At 31.9% G+C, this 17,907-nt stretch overlaps 1 protein-coding gene across 1 annotated transcript in view; it reads right to left on the bottom strand.

Moving 5' to 3' along the window:
• The window catches only part of LOC127724722 (uncharacterized), a 36,611-nt gene that overhangs the window by 10,310 nt on the left and 8,394 nt on the right, over nt 1-17,907 (bottom strand). Inside the window, exons 2-4 of the mRNA XM_052231814.1 lie at nt 8,578-8,834; nt 7,800-7,950; nt 6,313-6,481 (exon numbers count right to left, since the gene is read on the bottom strand). Of these exons, the coding sequence (XP_052087774.1) occupies nt 6,313-6,481; nt 7,800-7,950; nt 8,578-8,588 (331 nt within the window). The 5' untranslated portion in view covers nt 8,589-8,834. The remainder of the gene's footprint in view (nt 1-6,312; nt 6,482-7,799; nt 7,951-8,577; nt 8,835-17,907) is intronic.

Here is a 17,907-nt window from a genome sequence, read left to right as displayed (position 1 = left end):
TGATACTATTATACACATATGTACATTCACAGTCCTACAATCTGTCAATACCTATATTTTTGCATTGCGCATGTAATAATTTTTTTTGTGACTGTTTTAACGTCTTTACACTGAATCCATTGGATGTTGGATGTTTGCTGATTGAAATTTTAGTCTTAGATGCATGGTTTTTTTATATTAGCTGTTATTGGCTTTAAACTACGTTTTAGTAACTGCGAGTACCCTCATATATGTACTCTTGTTTTTGTGCTTTGTATCAACCCCACGAGTTAAGCCCTTTTCAACTGATTTTTAATTTTCAGGTCATAATGGACGAACTGTTTTTAACTAATAGAACACATTTTAATAAAATTAAGCAAGTGACATTTTTCAAAAAGACTCTTAGTAAAGGACTTTAATGCATCCACCTAACACACGGTTAAATTATATATCATTCGAAAGCTTATTATCTGTACTTATTGTTTTGTCCGGTCGTAAAAACATCGGACGGTGCAGTTTTCGTTAAATCAAGGTGCAAGGTCAAGAAAGAACATTGCACATTTTTGCTATAGAATTAAACAAAATTTAATTTTTCTTTTTCTTTTCGGATAAAAAAGTTTCAAAATATAATATGCAAAATATAGAAAAGAATACAATAATTCAAAATCATACAAAAATCAAGACGTCATTTGCACAACATTTACAGAAAATTGCTATCTTTAAAAAATCTTCCACAAATAAAAAAAAAATGCTCTAAAAGCAAAATATCTTATGAGGATCGATATTTATATGGTTTGAAACAAATGAATTTATAGTTTTTATGTTAACGTTTTTTTTTTGTTTTTTTTACATAGTTTTAAATTGCAATTAATGTATCTTTCTCTGGAAACAGCCTTCTATTTAAAGGTTTTCAGTTGCCAAAAATACCGCCATCTGCGAATGGTGATAATTTTGCTTTTCTATGCTTAAAAAGCACATTGACACTACTGTCAATATCAGGAAGACAATACTTTTCCATAACACAAGGATGAAATTTAACGTCCGATAAGAAATATACAAGCAAAATACTTCAAAGTATTTTTTTCATTTGAAGTCGAACTGAATGACTAAATAAATGAGCTAGAAACACAGATGGTGTTTTATATTTAAAAAATGATGGACGTGTTAAGATGTTTATTCCTATTAAATATTCGAATTAATATGTTCTAAAAGTGGGAACGATCTGGTGTGCGCAGGAAGGGTGTTCGAGTTTCCACTGTATTAATTTGAAGTAATATTTAATAAAACAATTACTAATATTTTTTAACAGAGTAAGGTAGAAAACAGTATTTATTTTAATATTGAACCGGTAGTGGTAGTTTGTACACTTCGGTAAAGAATTTGTGGACTGCTGTCTGTCTGTTTGACTTTTTTATTTTGTTCATGATTTTGTCATACTTTCTTGATTCATAATTTGAGATTGTTCCATTGGTATCCTTTTTCTTTTGATGACATTTATTGCAGTTATGAGGAAATAGCAATTTTACTCATGTTTCAAGTTTTAGGGATCTTATTTTCAGTGTAAAAAAATCCAGTCTGGCATGCGATTTATGTACGCGACTTTTATAAATAGAAAAATTAAGGGAAATAAATAATCTTAAATTTTCTTGAACATGAAAAATAAAAAGACCTCTGAGAAAACAAAAATCGCTACAAAGACAACAAAAAAGTCACAAAGAACAAAAAACTATCCGCGAACATAAGTTTGAAAAACTCACAAAAGATACCAAGCTTATGATGTTGTTTACCATACGCACATTTCGTCTATAAAACACTCATCAGTGATGCTCAAGTTAAAACAAAAGTTAAATTAAGTACAAAATTGAAGAGCATTAGGGACCCAAAATTTATTATTTTTTTTGGTTTCGTTGACATACAAACAATTTGAAATCATGATAATTCAACAACACTTTTTAAATCCTCACAACTGTCTAAATATTTACCTTACATTGGACTTAGGTGTAATAGAAAAAAAACCAAAGGGTATGGGGTATCCATCAGGTCAGGAATAACCACCAATTGGTGGATTATACCTCAATTGACGTATAATCCACCAATTGACATATAATTGTATAGACCAATTGACGTAAAATTCTTTGTTTTTCAAAGCAAATTATTCAACCAAAATGGAGCATTGTTTACTTAAAACCATATTATTGTATGAAAACATGTCAAACATTCCTAGTTTAGTATAGTGACATAACATATTGCATTTAATCAATAATTGTATTTGCAGTTTCTTCTATTGTTATCTTGTCAATTCTTGATTGGCAAATTTACCACTAATCACCTGTCAATGGACATCAATACTGTCTGCAGTCATGTGATTATGAGTACAACTCCACAGGTGAATGGAGCTCTTTGTTAATACTTGACTTTCATTATTAAAAGTCAATCATGGTCAATAGTACAGATGTTTCAACAAAAGAATTGTTGTACACATGCATTCTCAAGAAATGCAGCAGGCTTTGACAAACCTGAAACTTTCGGAGGACTCAATAATGGTCATAAAATAGGTTGTAAGTTTCAAAATTATGCTCCTATCTCACACTAGCATTTTATAACAAAAAAACTTGCATTATACGTCAATTGGTCTATACCAGTATATGTCAATTGGTGGATTATACGTCAACTGAGGTATAATCCACCAATTGGTGGTTATTCCTGACCTGTCCATCCATGGAACAAAGTCAGTACATGCCCAGCAAAAAGCAAAGAAACAGCGCTTTTATTGCTGTTCTTCATCTAAAATTCACAGTGAGGCCTTATAAATGGAGAAACACAACTCTTACCTTACTGCAAGTTTAAGACAGTCCTATCACCGGCTTGAACATAATTCTTTCGCAAAAATGATTTGGATAGACTTTGTAAGATGTAACTTAACCAAATCGGGTCCGGTAAAAAAGTAGCAATATGTATGTCCTGTGTGCCCATATTTCATCATGTGATATGCAAATGTGCATTTAATTAGAAACATAAGTCACCTAATACTAAAGCAGTTCTCTGATTTCCTGAAAACCTTTGATGAGAATATCATGTAGCATCTGCCAAAAAGTTTTAATGCAAAACTATAGAAAGTAAATTTTGGCTCGCAGTCTATCTTCAATCAAAAGTTTTGTTTATGCAAATTGAATTGCTATATGCAGTTCTACTAAACAACAACATCAAAAGTACTGTTTAGTTTTACAGTAGACCTTCATTTACAAAATGTTTTTGATGTTGAATTGGTCATGTTGGTGGTATGACACTTACACAGTTATATTCGTCCTTATACTACAAATAATTTAGCCATTTAGGAAGTAAATCTAGGATTATAGGCTAGAACTATTGCAAATATCTATCATTTTTAAACCAAAAGTTAGTAAAATATCCGTTTTTTCTAAAGTTGATGCTATCAAATCATTTCTTGATTTATCTTCATCGTGAATGCTGGAAAACTAAATTATGAATACAACTTGTGTGTTGCTTTTTTTTTTCTTTTTTTTTTTTTGCCTGTGCACAACTTTTTTAATTTGTATATGAGAAGTCTTTTATGCTTAACTTTTCATCAAAAAAGTAAAATAACAAAAAAAAAACAAACTCGAAGGAAATTTCAAAACGGAAAGTCCCTTACCAAATAGCGAAATCAAAAGCTCAAACACATCAAAATGAAATGGAAAACAACTGTCATATTTCTGACGTGGTACAGGCATTTCCATATGTAGAAAATGATGGATTAAATCTGGTTTTATAGATAGCTTAGCCTCTCACTTGTATAACAGTCGCATATAATCCAATTATATTGACAACATTGTGTGAGCTAAATAAACAGACTTGATAGGTAATGATATCAAAAATAGGGGTACAGCTGTTAACATTGTGTTATAATCTTTCTCACTATAAAAACAAACAGCTATGTCAACAACAAAACAAAATGACATATAGACACTCTATACACAAAACAAATAAGCAAAAATGAAAGACAAGAACAGAACAAATTACCATAACACAATACTACAATACTGAACCACGCCAAAAGGATATTACCAAAAATGGACTAAACAGTAAAGGTCAAAAATCTACAAAGACAAAAAAAAAGAACACTATAACACGTAAATAAGATGATAAACAACGTAAGTACCTATAATCTATACTTTAAGACCATCATGTATTATTTGTGAAGTTGATACTGAATATTTATCACCCAGTTCTTAGTATCTTCCGATGAAGTTTTTAGAAAAAGGATTACAAGTTCTTTGACTTAACCCTGGTTCTTCAACTTTCTACTCAGACATTGGTGAAGTTTTATAAGTCTGAGCAGCAGCTGCAAGCTCGTGGATACCGAATAAGTTGGAAAATATATATCCCATGTGCAGGTAAAGTTGGTATACTGCTGCTAAGGTTGGGGAAATTTATAATTTCAAAATTAAAATCGTCTCGTTTGTCATAGATTCTGAATGGAAAGAACATCATCAATATATTTGAATGTGAAATCAAATAACATGACTTCTTTAATCTTCTTGTATTGACAAGTGTCTGAATGAACTCCGATTCATATGAAAATAAGGTTGGCAAGGAGAGGCGCACAGTTCGTTCCCATATGAATGCCGACAATTTGTTGAAAAAGTATACCTCAAAATTCAACAAATATATTGTCAATAAGAAACTCCAGTATACTGATCAATTGTTTCTCGATGTAGCATGTTTTACCTTTCTGTTCACTGTTAAAAAATATGCCGTATGGTATCCCAAAGCAATAAATTTATAGCGTGTGCTACATTATAATTAAGTTATATTTTTTATTCATTTGCGCATATATTCTTTATTTTTTTTTATTGTTGTTATTTTTAGATACATGTAAACACAGTCTTTTTCCAAGATATATACACGAATGTGTATAATGAAGTATAAGAAAAGTCGAATGACAGACTAGCAGTTAAAAGAAAAATATTGAACTTTTAGTTTTGCTCCTAAATTCACACCAAGAGTTTGGTGCCCGCTTGTATTATTTCCTTTAAATGTTTTAACTTTTTTCTGAATTGTCTTTCATCAACCTAATATTGATCACATACAAGGTTTTAACGTAATATAGCTAAATAGATGTTTTCTCAGATGGCAGTATTTTGGGCATTTGTATGAGTTTTTTTTTTGCATTAACTGTGATCACAGTAAATTGATGTCAAAACACATTTAGTACTGTTATCTTATTTGGTTTAAGGTCATTAAGAGTTGAATAACAAAGACATAGTTAGTGACAATTAATATCTCTCCTAAAAGTTTTTCTGATTTGCATACATTATTTTAATATACAAAAGACATAATCTGACATTTTAAAAAATATGAAAGTGTTCGTCCTTAACCTTTGATCTTGATTTCAGGGAAATTTCACGATACAATTTTTGAACAACTTGTCAAAACAGAAAGTACAGATGATAAGCTTTCGAATGATGGTGCATTAGAAATACAATTTTATGGTACATGTCACTTTACTAAATATCATAAAACACGAAATGCAGGTCACTTTAAATTTGAATTTAGATTTTTTTTGTCATCTTCTGTTAAAGATTTTTTTGCGAGCGATGGCATCTGTAATCAAAAGATTCTAGTTAGGTTGATTGACCGTTATATAATATCTGTGTCACAGATAACCACAGATAACAACTGATATGTTTCTATTATTACAACCAGAATCCCGTTCTCTTTTTCCCGATTGTGATTTCACCGAATGATCTTAATCACTAGATTTATACTCACATGAGCAGCACGACGGGTAGCACATTTTGAGTAGGAATTGCTTATCTTTTTGAAGCAACTGAGTTCACACCCAATTTGTATGGGAATTATGTTGCTCAGTCTTTAGTTTTTTATGAAGTGGCAGCCGTAAGCTGTTAAAGAAGTTTCATGTACAGCCGTGTGCCAATTTTATGTAAAAAATCTTTAAGACAACCATATACGTGGGTTATGTATATATACTGTAGTCAGGCTAAGTATTCAGTGGTTGACTTCCGCAATTATCCTTTTCTTTAGTCAAACACATTAAAGGACAAAGAAGCCACTTTTGGGTGCATTGAATTCGAAAATGCGAAAATAGTTATAAATCTGACAAATAAATGAGGGATGTTACTGTCAGTGGTCCATCACAAAATTGTTTGACTTTCAGTTTTAATTTTTTGGAGAAAAAAAAACAATTGCATTTGTTGCGTCTAGTCATTTTTTTTAAATATTTTTTTGTAAAAAGGTCAACTTGATAATTGAAAATGATGAATATGCAAATTGCATGAAAAATTAACATCCAAACATAAAATTAGTGCTTACAATCATTTGAACGCCTAGAGAGCTGATAATCTGGAAAAATTTCCCCGGTAGTTTTGTCAACATTCATAAGTTGCCATTGACATGCCAAAACAGTTCCTGCATCCAATGTCAGTGTTCCGGTTTTACTACTACTTACATCAACGTTGAGAGAACCGCCCTGTGTCCCAATCTGTAATCAAATCAATGTTTAATGGAAACTGGGAATAAGTGCCGGATATATTGGAAATTTTACAGTATTTATTTTTAACTAAACAATTTCGAGAAAAGCAAGATGTTTAATTATTACAAGGTTGAAAGTATAAGCTTCGCTAAGAGTTCAAACTGATATTTGTGTACACTTTTGATTTTTCATCTGTAGTAAAACTATTTTTATATTTAGATATAATAGCGGTGTTTTTATTTCTGCGAAAAATTAGAACATGTTAGGTTTCGAAAAAAACAAACTTTTGCATTGAAATGATTTCGTATGCCTGTCCATTTGTTGAACAAACGAATTTATAAATGCAAGCAAAATCCCTGGATACTGCAATGATCTTGTTGAAGATTTTCACTCCGATGAATCGCTGACAAGTGCATACACTACCGACGAAATGCTTAATATCAGAAAACTTAAAACTACCTTTCCAATATAACATATATTGTTTTTTTTTTTTTTGCTATGACATTGTCAGTGTGTCTTCGACTAAATATCCCTTTTATATAACTTAATAAAGTTTTTTCCTTCAGAACGATAGATTATTGTTTTGACGAAACAACCCGGACGATACCAAGTTTCAATAAGATGTACTTCAAGGCTTGATATACTAACTTGAAATACCAAAAAAAAAAACACGTCTATGTCGCAGAGTTTAATTTTTGAAACAAATAAACAGAAGTGTTTTTAAATTCATCGCTACAATTAATTTGTGAGATAAATTTGATTATGCAAAAGGTTTTACAACACCTTTAAAAGAAACCCAATTATATCAGACGTATGTGAAGGATTAATAAAAAAAAGTATACAATCTTGATCAAACCGTATTGAAAATCATACTATGATCTTGAAGTGTCTGTTTTTTGATATTAGATGTACATTGCAATTTTGTGCTCTCTTCGTGCCTGTTTGTGATTTTTACATTTATATATATTTGTTTTCTTCCACACTATCAAATTACCAAAATTCTTATTTTATAAAGGTGAACCGTGACGTGATTTAATGTAAGCATAATTTTTTTCTCTTCATACAAAGTTTTTTAAAGAAAATCATGTATTGGCAGAATATGATATTTTTGACGGTATATAAGTCAGATAATGCATTATAGATTAAAATAATTTTTTGTCGTAAAACAGACCTTCGGGGTTTCAGGATTGCTCAAAGAAAGACCTCTGTACAGCAGGTCTTTCATTCGTTCAATATTGACACTATTCGGTGTATTAAACGCCAAGACAAATAGTAAAATGTGCAATTTGTATTTTCCGCCTTTCGTTTGAAATTGATTTGTATTTACCTTTGCATCTATAGCTGCGTGGCCACCGTGTTTACTGGAGCACTCAATTACTGTTTCGTGAACTGTTTCTAAAACTGTTGTTATCACAGAAAAACGACATCTTGGTTTCTTAAAAAATGCTTTGATGAATGCATGATGTTTTTCCACAGTCCTGTAAAGTGCGTAACATTATTATCATTTTTGAAAAGAATAAAAAATTTTCAATTTACATGATGTAAGTATTTCTTATTTAGTGCCTCATGCATGCAGACATTATTCAGGTTTAACTGGAAACCACATGATAACGGAACATATTGTTTAAAACAAATGTGTGCCATTCGGCATTCGAACCAAAAGTCGAAGAGAGACGTTAATAGCAAAAAAAGGCGGAAATACAAATATTTTCTCAAGAAAGACTTCACAAAAACATAAGATTGCGGAAAAAGCACCCTAGGTAACGACGGGAGATGAGCACAGGTGTTTAAGAGGGAATGCACTGCCTGTTCCACTATTATGCGCTTTTTAAAAAAAAATTAAAGATTTGAAATATCTTTACCTTATATCTATTCGAGATATTTCAAAAATTCAAACTAGGGTGTTATACGCAGTTTAACTACCGTTTGCAGTTGGTCAGAATATGTATTAAATCCCACTCACAGTATTAATGATGCATACTGAAGAAATTTTAAGAACCTGCCTCGTTTTAATGAAAAGTAGTTAAATCATAAATATTCTAAAAATCTTATACTCATATTCGCCATACATGTACATTATACTAAGAATATACTTTCAAACATACCGCCCTCTCATAGCTTTTTCGAAAGCACTTTCATCAATATTCTTCAAGGTAAATCCACCAGTTTTTATCTTTATTGATATTCCACCAGCTGCAGTTGCATCTGCCTTCAAACTGGGTATTGCTTTAAATATTTCAAGTGAAAATTTCCCACCAACTCCGACAGTCAAGTCCCGTTCTCGGTCATAAGCAGGGATGTGTGTACTTGTTACACCAATTGTATTAATCGGATCTGAATTTCCTGATAAAACGTCTGAAATCTACACAAAAAGTGTGGTAATACAATTTTGTGTTTACGTAGAAAATAGTTGATTAATATATTTTTGATACATATGTATATAATTATTATACATTTGTAACAATTTCACATAGACGTGACGCATGCGCAAGATGGACAGACGTTAAATGTTACTTCACTTGTAAAATGGAATAAAAATGCAAAAAAAAAACTGTTCCAGCAACTCCGGATATGAGATAAGAAGTTTTCCGTCCTGGAAAATGAATCATACATGTGGTAAGCAGCTCTCTCAAATTTACATCGGTCTTGACATTTTGATTTGTGTGTAAATGTTTCGATATAAACGGTGACCAGTATTCATGATTGTTGGTATACTCAAGTAAATATCAATTAGTCAGTCAACGATAACAACGCATACAGAATACATAGAATACACTGATATACAAAAATATAAACAGAAAAATCCCTATGATGAGTATGCAATAAATGTCAAAATCTATCTCAAGTCAAAAACGCAGAAGACACTCGACGGAACCATCGCCGGGAAAAAGTCAAAGCTTCAGCGTAAAACCTTCTAGCAAAAAGCGTATCACTGATAATATAACGAACTTAAAACTGTAGCTATGGCTGACCAAAGTCAACCTCCAGTTTGAAGCCCATCTTCACAAAGTAACCAGTCAATTTTCAAAGATTACGATGTTAAGAGACTAGCACAAGCGGTTAAGGCCATACTGTTCGATGACCTGCGCAATGAATTAAAATTCGACTTACAGATGTATTGCAATAGCCTAACCGTTCCTCTTGTTACCGAAATTGAAAAACTTAAAACAGAAAATATTGAACTGAAAAAATCTATAAACGAGGTAAGCAAACTGAGTTTAAAAGTGGACGACTTAAAACAGCACAGCAGAAAGAGTTGTATTAGAATAAGCGAGGTTCCCTATACCAAGAGTGAAGACACAACAAAAATTCTTTACGATATAGCATCTAAACTTGAAGTTGATTAACAAAGTAACGATATTAGCGTATCCCATCATTTACCAACTGAGGAAGGCCACAAGAAAATCATTGCCTTCTTCACGCACACCAACAAACGTGCTGAATTGTTGAAGGCAACGAAAAATATTCGAAATATCCCAGATTTACATGGTGTCGGAATAAGTCAGGACTTGACCAAGGCACGTAGTAGAGTTGCTTTCTTAGCTCGTGAAGCAGTGAGAAAGGGTAAACTGAAATCTACATCAGTTTGGGACGGAAAGATCTTCTTAACTGCCATAAATGACGATAAACGCATCGTATCTAGCAAATCGGAACTGAAAGACTTCATAAGCGGAAAACAAAGTACAAGACGAACTGATGTAGAACAAAATGTTGGTGATATACCTACCAAACAACATGATGTTTCCTCCACAAATGATGCAATACCAAAGCAGGGCCCAAGCGATGTATCCTCAAATGTTTGGAATAATGCATTGATGTACTTTAAATTAATTAAAACATTAGGCATATTGTACCGTCTTGACTTCATTTACATTCTTTCATTATGTACTTACAAAACGCAATGTATAGCATCAAATTTAGTGACTTAAACGTAATTATATACTGTGTACGTGACATTAATGTATATTTCTGCTATTTAAAGCGCACTCTGTCAAATTTAATGTTTACGTCTATAGATATAAAAAGAATAAATTCAACGTTTCATGATATGTAAATTAAATTCCCATATCATAAGGGTCAATTCTACTTTAAGCTATGTTCGTCAAAAGAGGTTATTTATTTATTTATTTATTTATTCTTTTTTTTTTCACTAGAATAGTTTTTTAAATCCTGGCCGTATCAATTCAATATGTTACCTAATTATAGTAGTTTATTGTCTCTTTGATTACATTTTGTAAGATTGTAAAGCGCTGTCCACTACTTACATTTATATTTTATATTTTAGTTTGCAGTTCTACAAACTGGTCACCTGACCTTATAAAAATCCCACGGTTCAATTAATTAAGTTGTATTGACAATTTTAATATAAATCTCTCTCTGGAGATGTGTATTTGAACTCACTAAACTAAAATTAAGTGTGTAAATATGTTTGTTATTGTTCGTAGTTATTTTGTTATATTTTATGGAAATGTTAATAGTACGGGTGACAAATTTTTATTTATTATTTAATCATGTTAATGTAGAAGATATGACCACTCTGACTCATTGCTACGCTGCTTGGGATACCAAAGTTACCTGATGGGTATTTCCAACGCACTTTACAAAGTCAGAGTGTGACTCTTTTACAGTCGAGCCACAAGAGTTTGGGAAAAAAAGTTGTTTAACTTAGATGATATTGTTTTTGTAAACTTATTTATGCAGCATAGTCTGTGAGCCATACCTGTAATGTTATTATTAATCGTATGTAAATGTGAATTAAAAACAAGACTTAATCTTACAGAAAATACAGCAGTTATTAATCCTGTAAATAGTGAGATATTTTGTCAAAAGGAAGCCAAACACAGTCATGTTCGGATATTAAACTTATTACCAAAGTGTTGTATCATACAGTGTGTATTAATGAACATTGTATTATTTATTATGCTAGTTATATTGATATTACTCTTCCTTTTGTCTGGGGACATAGAAAAAATCCTGGTTCATCATCGCTATTTTCTTCAGATAAATCTGCTCGTCCCGAAAACTCGATACAATTTCGCAGAATTCGTAACAAAACTGTTAATGTAATACGTATTAAGAAGAAAAAATTCTACGACAAATTGATCGAAAAGTTTAGAACGACCATGTCTTCAACCAAGGTTTGTTGGAATTTAGAATACCAAATAACCGACTTAAAATCTCGAAACATGAATATCCCTCCTATCAATTCTAACAACACCGTAATTGATGATGACACACAAAACGCCGAAGCATTCAATGATTATTGTGCGTCACATTCTTATATCGACGATAGCAATAAATTACTGCCTGAGGACGACATCCCTCCAGATAGACGATTAAGTTATATTGTTTTTGAAACGTACGACGTCAAAGACATTCTTCAAAATCTAAATGTAAACAAGGTCTCGGGATGCTATATATAAGCTGTCGTATTATCAAGCTTGTTTGCCGATATTATAGCTAAACCATTACGCGCTATTTTCAACTAAAGTCTTAGAACAAAATTGTTCCCGTCCTTATGGAAGCTAGCGAATGTTATTCCTTGTTTCAAGAATGATGAACCATACTTAGTAATTATCGTCCGATATCTCTTCTCTCAGTGATGAGCAAAGTTTTCGAGCGTTGTGTATATACGCACTTACTATTTAACTTCATACGAGTTTTGATTACTGAGTACCAGTCTGGTTTCATGCCTAACGATTCGACAAGAAATCAACTTTCATATATATGTAACGTACTTAGCAAAGCCCTAGACGAAGGCAAAGATATTAGATTCATATTTTTCGATATTAGTAAAGCCTTCGGCCGTCTGTGACATAAGGGATTGCTCTATAAGTTGCAAAAAATGGGTATTGTTGGCGACCTTCTCCTGTGGCTTAATGATTATTTGTCGAACAGAAAACAGAGGGTTGTAATAAATGGAGTAGAATCTTCCTGGGCTGAGTACCACAGAGTTCAATTCTTGGGCCCTTGTTGTTCCTCGTTTACATCAACGACATTATAAACGTATTAAGCTGTAATTTTAAACTATTCACGGACGATACATGCATTTATGCTGTTGTATATAATCCACTAGTTTCGTCGATTTCTTTAAACAGCAACTTGCGTAAAATAAAAAGCTGGGCGGATAAATGGTTAGTAAACTTTAATCCGTCTAAGACAGAATCCATTGTATTTTCACGGAAAAGCGAACCAGATTATCACCCACCTTTGAATATGAATAGCGTCATAATAAAAAGAGTTCAGACACATAAGCACTTAGGATTAACTTTCTTGAATGATGGTTCATGGAATCATCAAATCGAAAAAATTACAGCAAAGACATTACATCGACTAACTTATTACGTCGCCTACAATTTAGGCTTGACAGAAGATCTCTTGAAAATATATATTTTAGCTGCGTACGCCCATTACTTGAATATGTTGATGTTGTTTGGGATAACTGTCTTAAGTACTTAAAACCCAAGCTTGAACATATAAATTACGATGCCGCACGCATCGTTACTAGTGCAACAAAACTCACCAGTTTAAGCTTACTTTTTAGCAGCATGTGGGTGGGAGACTCTTCAGCATCGAAGAGATAAGCATAAACTCCTACTTTTTCATAATATGGTGAATGGAAAGACCCAATGTTATCTAAATGATATTCTACCAGATCAGTTTAGAAACATACACCAGTATAGAACTCGTCACTCTAATAATTTTCCATCAGTACCCTGTCGAACTACTTATTATATGAATAGTTTCCTTCCATCAACAGTTCGAATTTGGAATAGCCTTCCTCCAGACATAAAAGATGCTTGTTTTATCGCTTCCCTTAAAGCCTTTCTTAAGCCAAGTCATTCTATACCAAATTATTATTATGCAGGCAGTAGACTAGGTCAGATATATCATGCCCGAATCCGTACCAACAGTAGTAGTCTTAGAGATCACTTGTATCAGAAAGATTTGGAATCAGACCCATTTTGTAAATGTAAACAGATAGAAACCTCTGAACACTTCCTACTAAACTGTCCCATTTATCATCGAACTCGTGAAGCCCTTTTTGTTAATCTAGTTGGTACACTTAACATAGATACGTTACTGTATGGTGATCCGAAGATTACAGATATAGACAATAAAAACAACTTTCTTATTGTACAAGACTATATATTGAAAACTAAGAGATTAACAAAATAATTCTTGAAGGCTCAACAACATGTCACCCAATGTTAAGACTTCATTAGATGTTGATTTCCATTACTTTTGTTTTCTTTTTCTTATGTTAATTTATATATATATATACTTTTTCACTTTTTTTGGTCTTTTTAAAAATGTTGTTTGTGACCCTTCTAACAAGAAATTTGTTTTGCATGCACACGTATAAAAATTGCGGTTTTTATCCAACGCAATCATAGGTTTGAACGTTGTTTTCAATTTAGACTTGTTTATATTTTTTCGTTAGGGCTTGTATTATATTTGCCTTCGGGTTTATATGATCCATTCATCCTATTTTGACTCCTCAAAATTCAAGAGTCTATCCTAAATGTAGGTAAAGTGTTGGGCTTTCCAAATACCGTTTTGATTATATATATATTTTGTTACATCTTGTGATCCGTTTATTTGGCAATCGCCAATGGCAGTCAGCAGGGTTTAAGAACATCAGTTGTTTGACCTGCTAGTCAAATCCGTTTTGTTAAAATATACTTTTCGCTCATTTGGTCTTTTGGAAAATGTTGTTTGTGCTGTATTTAGACCCCTCTACCAAGAAAATTTGTTTTGCATGCACACGTATACAAATTGCGATTTTTATCCAACGCAATCATAGGTTTGAACGTTGTTTTCAGTTTAGACTTGTATATATATATATTAAATTTATAACTAAGATCCATTTATTACATCTGTGATCCGTTTATTTGGCAATCGCCAATGGCAGTCAGCAGGATTTAAAGACATTTGTTGTTCGACCTGTTAGTCAAATGCGTTTTGTTAAAATATACTTTTTCACTTTTTTGGTCTTTTGGAAAATGTTGTTTGTGCTGTATTTAGACCCCTCTAACAAGAAATTTGTTTTGCATGCACATGTATAAAAATTGCGTTTTTTATCCAACGCAATCATATGTTTGAACGTTGTTTTCAATTAAGACTTGTTTTTTTTTTCGTTTGGGCTTGTATTATATTTGCCTTCGGGTTTATATGATCCGTTCATCCTGTTTTGACTCCTCAAAATTCAAGAGTCTATCCTAAATTGAGGTAAATTGTATGGTTTTCCAAACACCGTTTCGATTCCTAACATCACTGAAGAGACATTAATTATCGAAATCCGGATATGGTGTACAAAAACCTTTGCACCTTTTGTTTGCAGTATACCATCTTTTCCGCTAGTTTATTGTTTTCTGTTCAGTATTAAATTTATAATTAAGATCCATTTATTACATCGGTGATCCGTTTATTTGGCAATCGCCAATGGCAGTCAGCAGGGTTTAAGGACATTTGTTGTTCGACCTGTTAGTTAAATGCGTTTTGTTAAAATATACTTTTTCACTTTTTTGGTCTTTTGAAAAATGTTGTTTGTGCTGTATTTAGACCCCTCTAACAAGAAATTTGTTTTGCATTCACACGTATAAAATTTGCGTTTTTTATCCAACGCAATCATAGGTTTGAACGTTGTTTTCAATTTATTCTTGTTTATATTTTTTTGTTTGGGCTTGTATTATATTTGCCTTAGGGTTTTTATGATCCGTTCATCCTATTTTGACTCCTCAAAATTCAAGAGTCTATCCTAAATGGAGGTAAATTGCGTATTGTAGTGTAGTGCTGTCCATTATTATACAGAGACCATATTTACAGTCGCTGTACCAGTTCATTATATTTAAAACAGTTGTATAAAAATTAGAGTGTCAGATCAATTACTAAGTTAAAAACTGAAAACACCCCTTTCCCCCCTAAAAAAAGTCAAATCTGCATATAGCCATCTATTACTTGGGGAAGGGAAACCTTAGTGTTTTGAATTATTTGAAACTTTTACTAACCATTGATTTAAATAAAAATGATCGTATCGGTAATGTTTCGTGTCAGCACCTTAGTAAGTTAAACAACATTGGCATTGATCCAACATGTTCAATGATTGTGAATACCAATTCAATATACAAGGTATATAATTCAATAAACAAACGCACGTTTCATCATCATAAGACTCATCAGTGGCTCTATAGTCAAACATGATGGTGACCTAATGAATTATTAAATTGAAGAAGATATTTAAAACCAAATATTTAAAAAAAAATATGCCAAATCCGATAATGGATATGTATATGAAAAAATAGATATGGTATGATTGCCAATGTGACAACTATCCACCAAAGTTCGAATGAAGTGAATGTAAACAATTATAGGCAACCATACGGCCTTCAACAATGAGAAAAATCCCATACCGTATTGTCGGCTATAAAAGGCCCCGACATGAAAAATATGAAACAATTCAATTGAGAAAACTAACGGCCTAATTTATATTAAATCAATTTACGAAAATCAAATATGATCGACATGAACAACAACAACCACTGAACTACATACTCATTATTTGGGACAGGCACATACATAATTTGGTGGGGTTAAACATGTTTGTGAACGCTCAACCCTCCCCTAACCTGGTATAATGGTGTTATACCACAGTATGTGAACAAAATAAATATAAAAATCGGTATGTCTGGGAAAGAAATGCCTTTGTATTTTAAATGAATTGAACGTTTTATTAACGAAGATATATTGAAGATAAGCTGACAACGCCATTAAAAAAAAAAAAAAAAAAATGAGAAAAAAAAAGAAATACAACAAAACTACAAATCTATCAAAATCACTTCATAAAAAACTAACCAATACTTTAGGGAAAACACTTAGATTTGTTATTTTCGTTTATGGTATGAGGACATATGAAATACATCATATATAATATAATATACATTATTACGCTGTATTTAATTTATTTACATTAATATTTATATATATATGCATATCAACCGAAAAAATACTTAACGTTTAGTAACCGTTGTTGAACATATATGATCTAATGAATTTTCAAATTTAATTACTTTGATTGAATGTTATTTATAATTCTTGTTAAATTCTCAAACAACTTTTGACAAGTTTGAAAATGAAATTGCATAGAATGAATTTCATAACAGTGTGGACATGGACACCTGATATTTAGATGATATCGAGTCGGTCATTGGCTGCCGACAACAAAGACTTTACGCAATTACAGTATGTCAGGGACCTCTCAATGGCGATATATATAATTACTATTTTACACATGTCCATTCATAATTTGTTTTGTTTGCATGAATGTTTATACGAATTTGTTTTGAATATATTTATATACTCCCAGCAAAGAGTTTCTTTTGAAAGAATGAGTATATTCAGAGGTGATATCACCAAGTAATCGAGAGAGAAAAGTCAGAAAAATCATTTTCTGGCAATAAGTGAAAAATTAAGTAGTGTTTCGAATAAAGAAAAGTAGTCCATCATGCATTTTTCAAATCATTCAGTGTATTCGTCAATCGCCAAAGTAAAATAAAAATGCATTTTATGTAAACAAACACTAATACATGCATTGATGGGGGCATACGTATGCTTAATAATACATGTCCGTATGAGGAAATGGGGCCGACCTGTTAAATGCAGCTGTTCTATTGATTTGAAAAACGAATGGACGGATCACAGCAATTTAACTTAGAATTGTACTTATTTTTGTTATATGTGTTTCAGTATCTATCCATGAATTAAATATGTTCAATATTCCTTTCATACTAGAATAAGTAAACGAGTGCACCCAGTTTAAAGGTTATTTTTACACTGTTACTGTTATGTTGACATAATAACCTGTACATTATCTCGTGTCACAGTTGACCAGTTTAGTCTTGTGCACATGATTTATCATTCTAAAACAGATGTATTGTAAACATATCATTAAATTCATGGATATATATTGAAACCCAGAAACCGAAAAAGAAGTGAGTACAATTTCAAATTGTAATGGGGCGACCATTCCTGATTCAGTTAAAATAAGGGAGGGGTGACTATGCACGAGGCTTTTGAAATCAGCATGAATAAAATAGCAAATAAACGTTTATGCAGAATTGTCTCAAATATGCGTCCTCAAAAAACAAACAAAAATAGTTGAGGAAGACCAAATTCATTGAAATTACCTGCTTAATTTGTAGTAAAAGAATATAGAACCCGTAACTTTTGTTATACGTGTTCAGGTATAACAAAATCTAAAATAAATATAAATGTTTCCATAAAAGCTACTCTGACTCCAATCAAGGTAAATTTTGCACACAAGACCGGATTCATATGCTTCTTGGTATTTTCACGAGTTATTTTTTGTTAGAATGATATTTAATTGTTCACGAAAATCTGATAGTTGGAGTCTTCGACGAGAATTCAAATTTGTT

The sequence above is a fragment of the Mytilus californianus genome, unplaced genomic scaffold (assembly GCF_021869535.1).
Source record: "Mytilus californianus isolate M0D057914Y unplaced genomic scaffold, xbMytCali1.0.p SCAF_14, whole genome shotgun sequence".
Lineage (NCBI taxonomy): Eukaryota > Metazoa > Mollusca > Bivalvia > Mytilida > Mytilidae > Mytilus > Mytilus californianus.
This window is presented reverse-complemented; position numbering and strand designations above follow the sequence as displayed.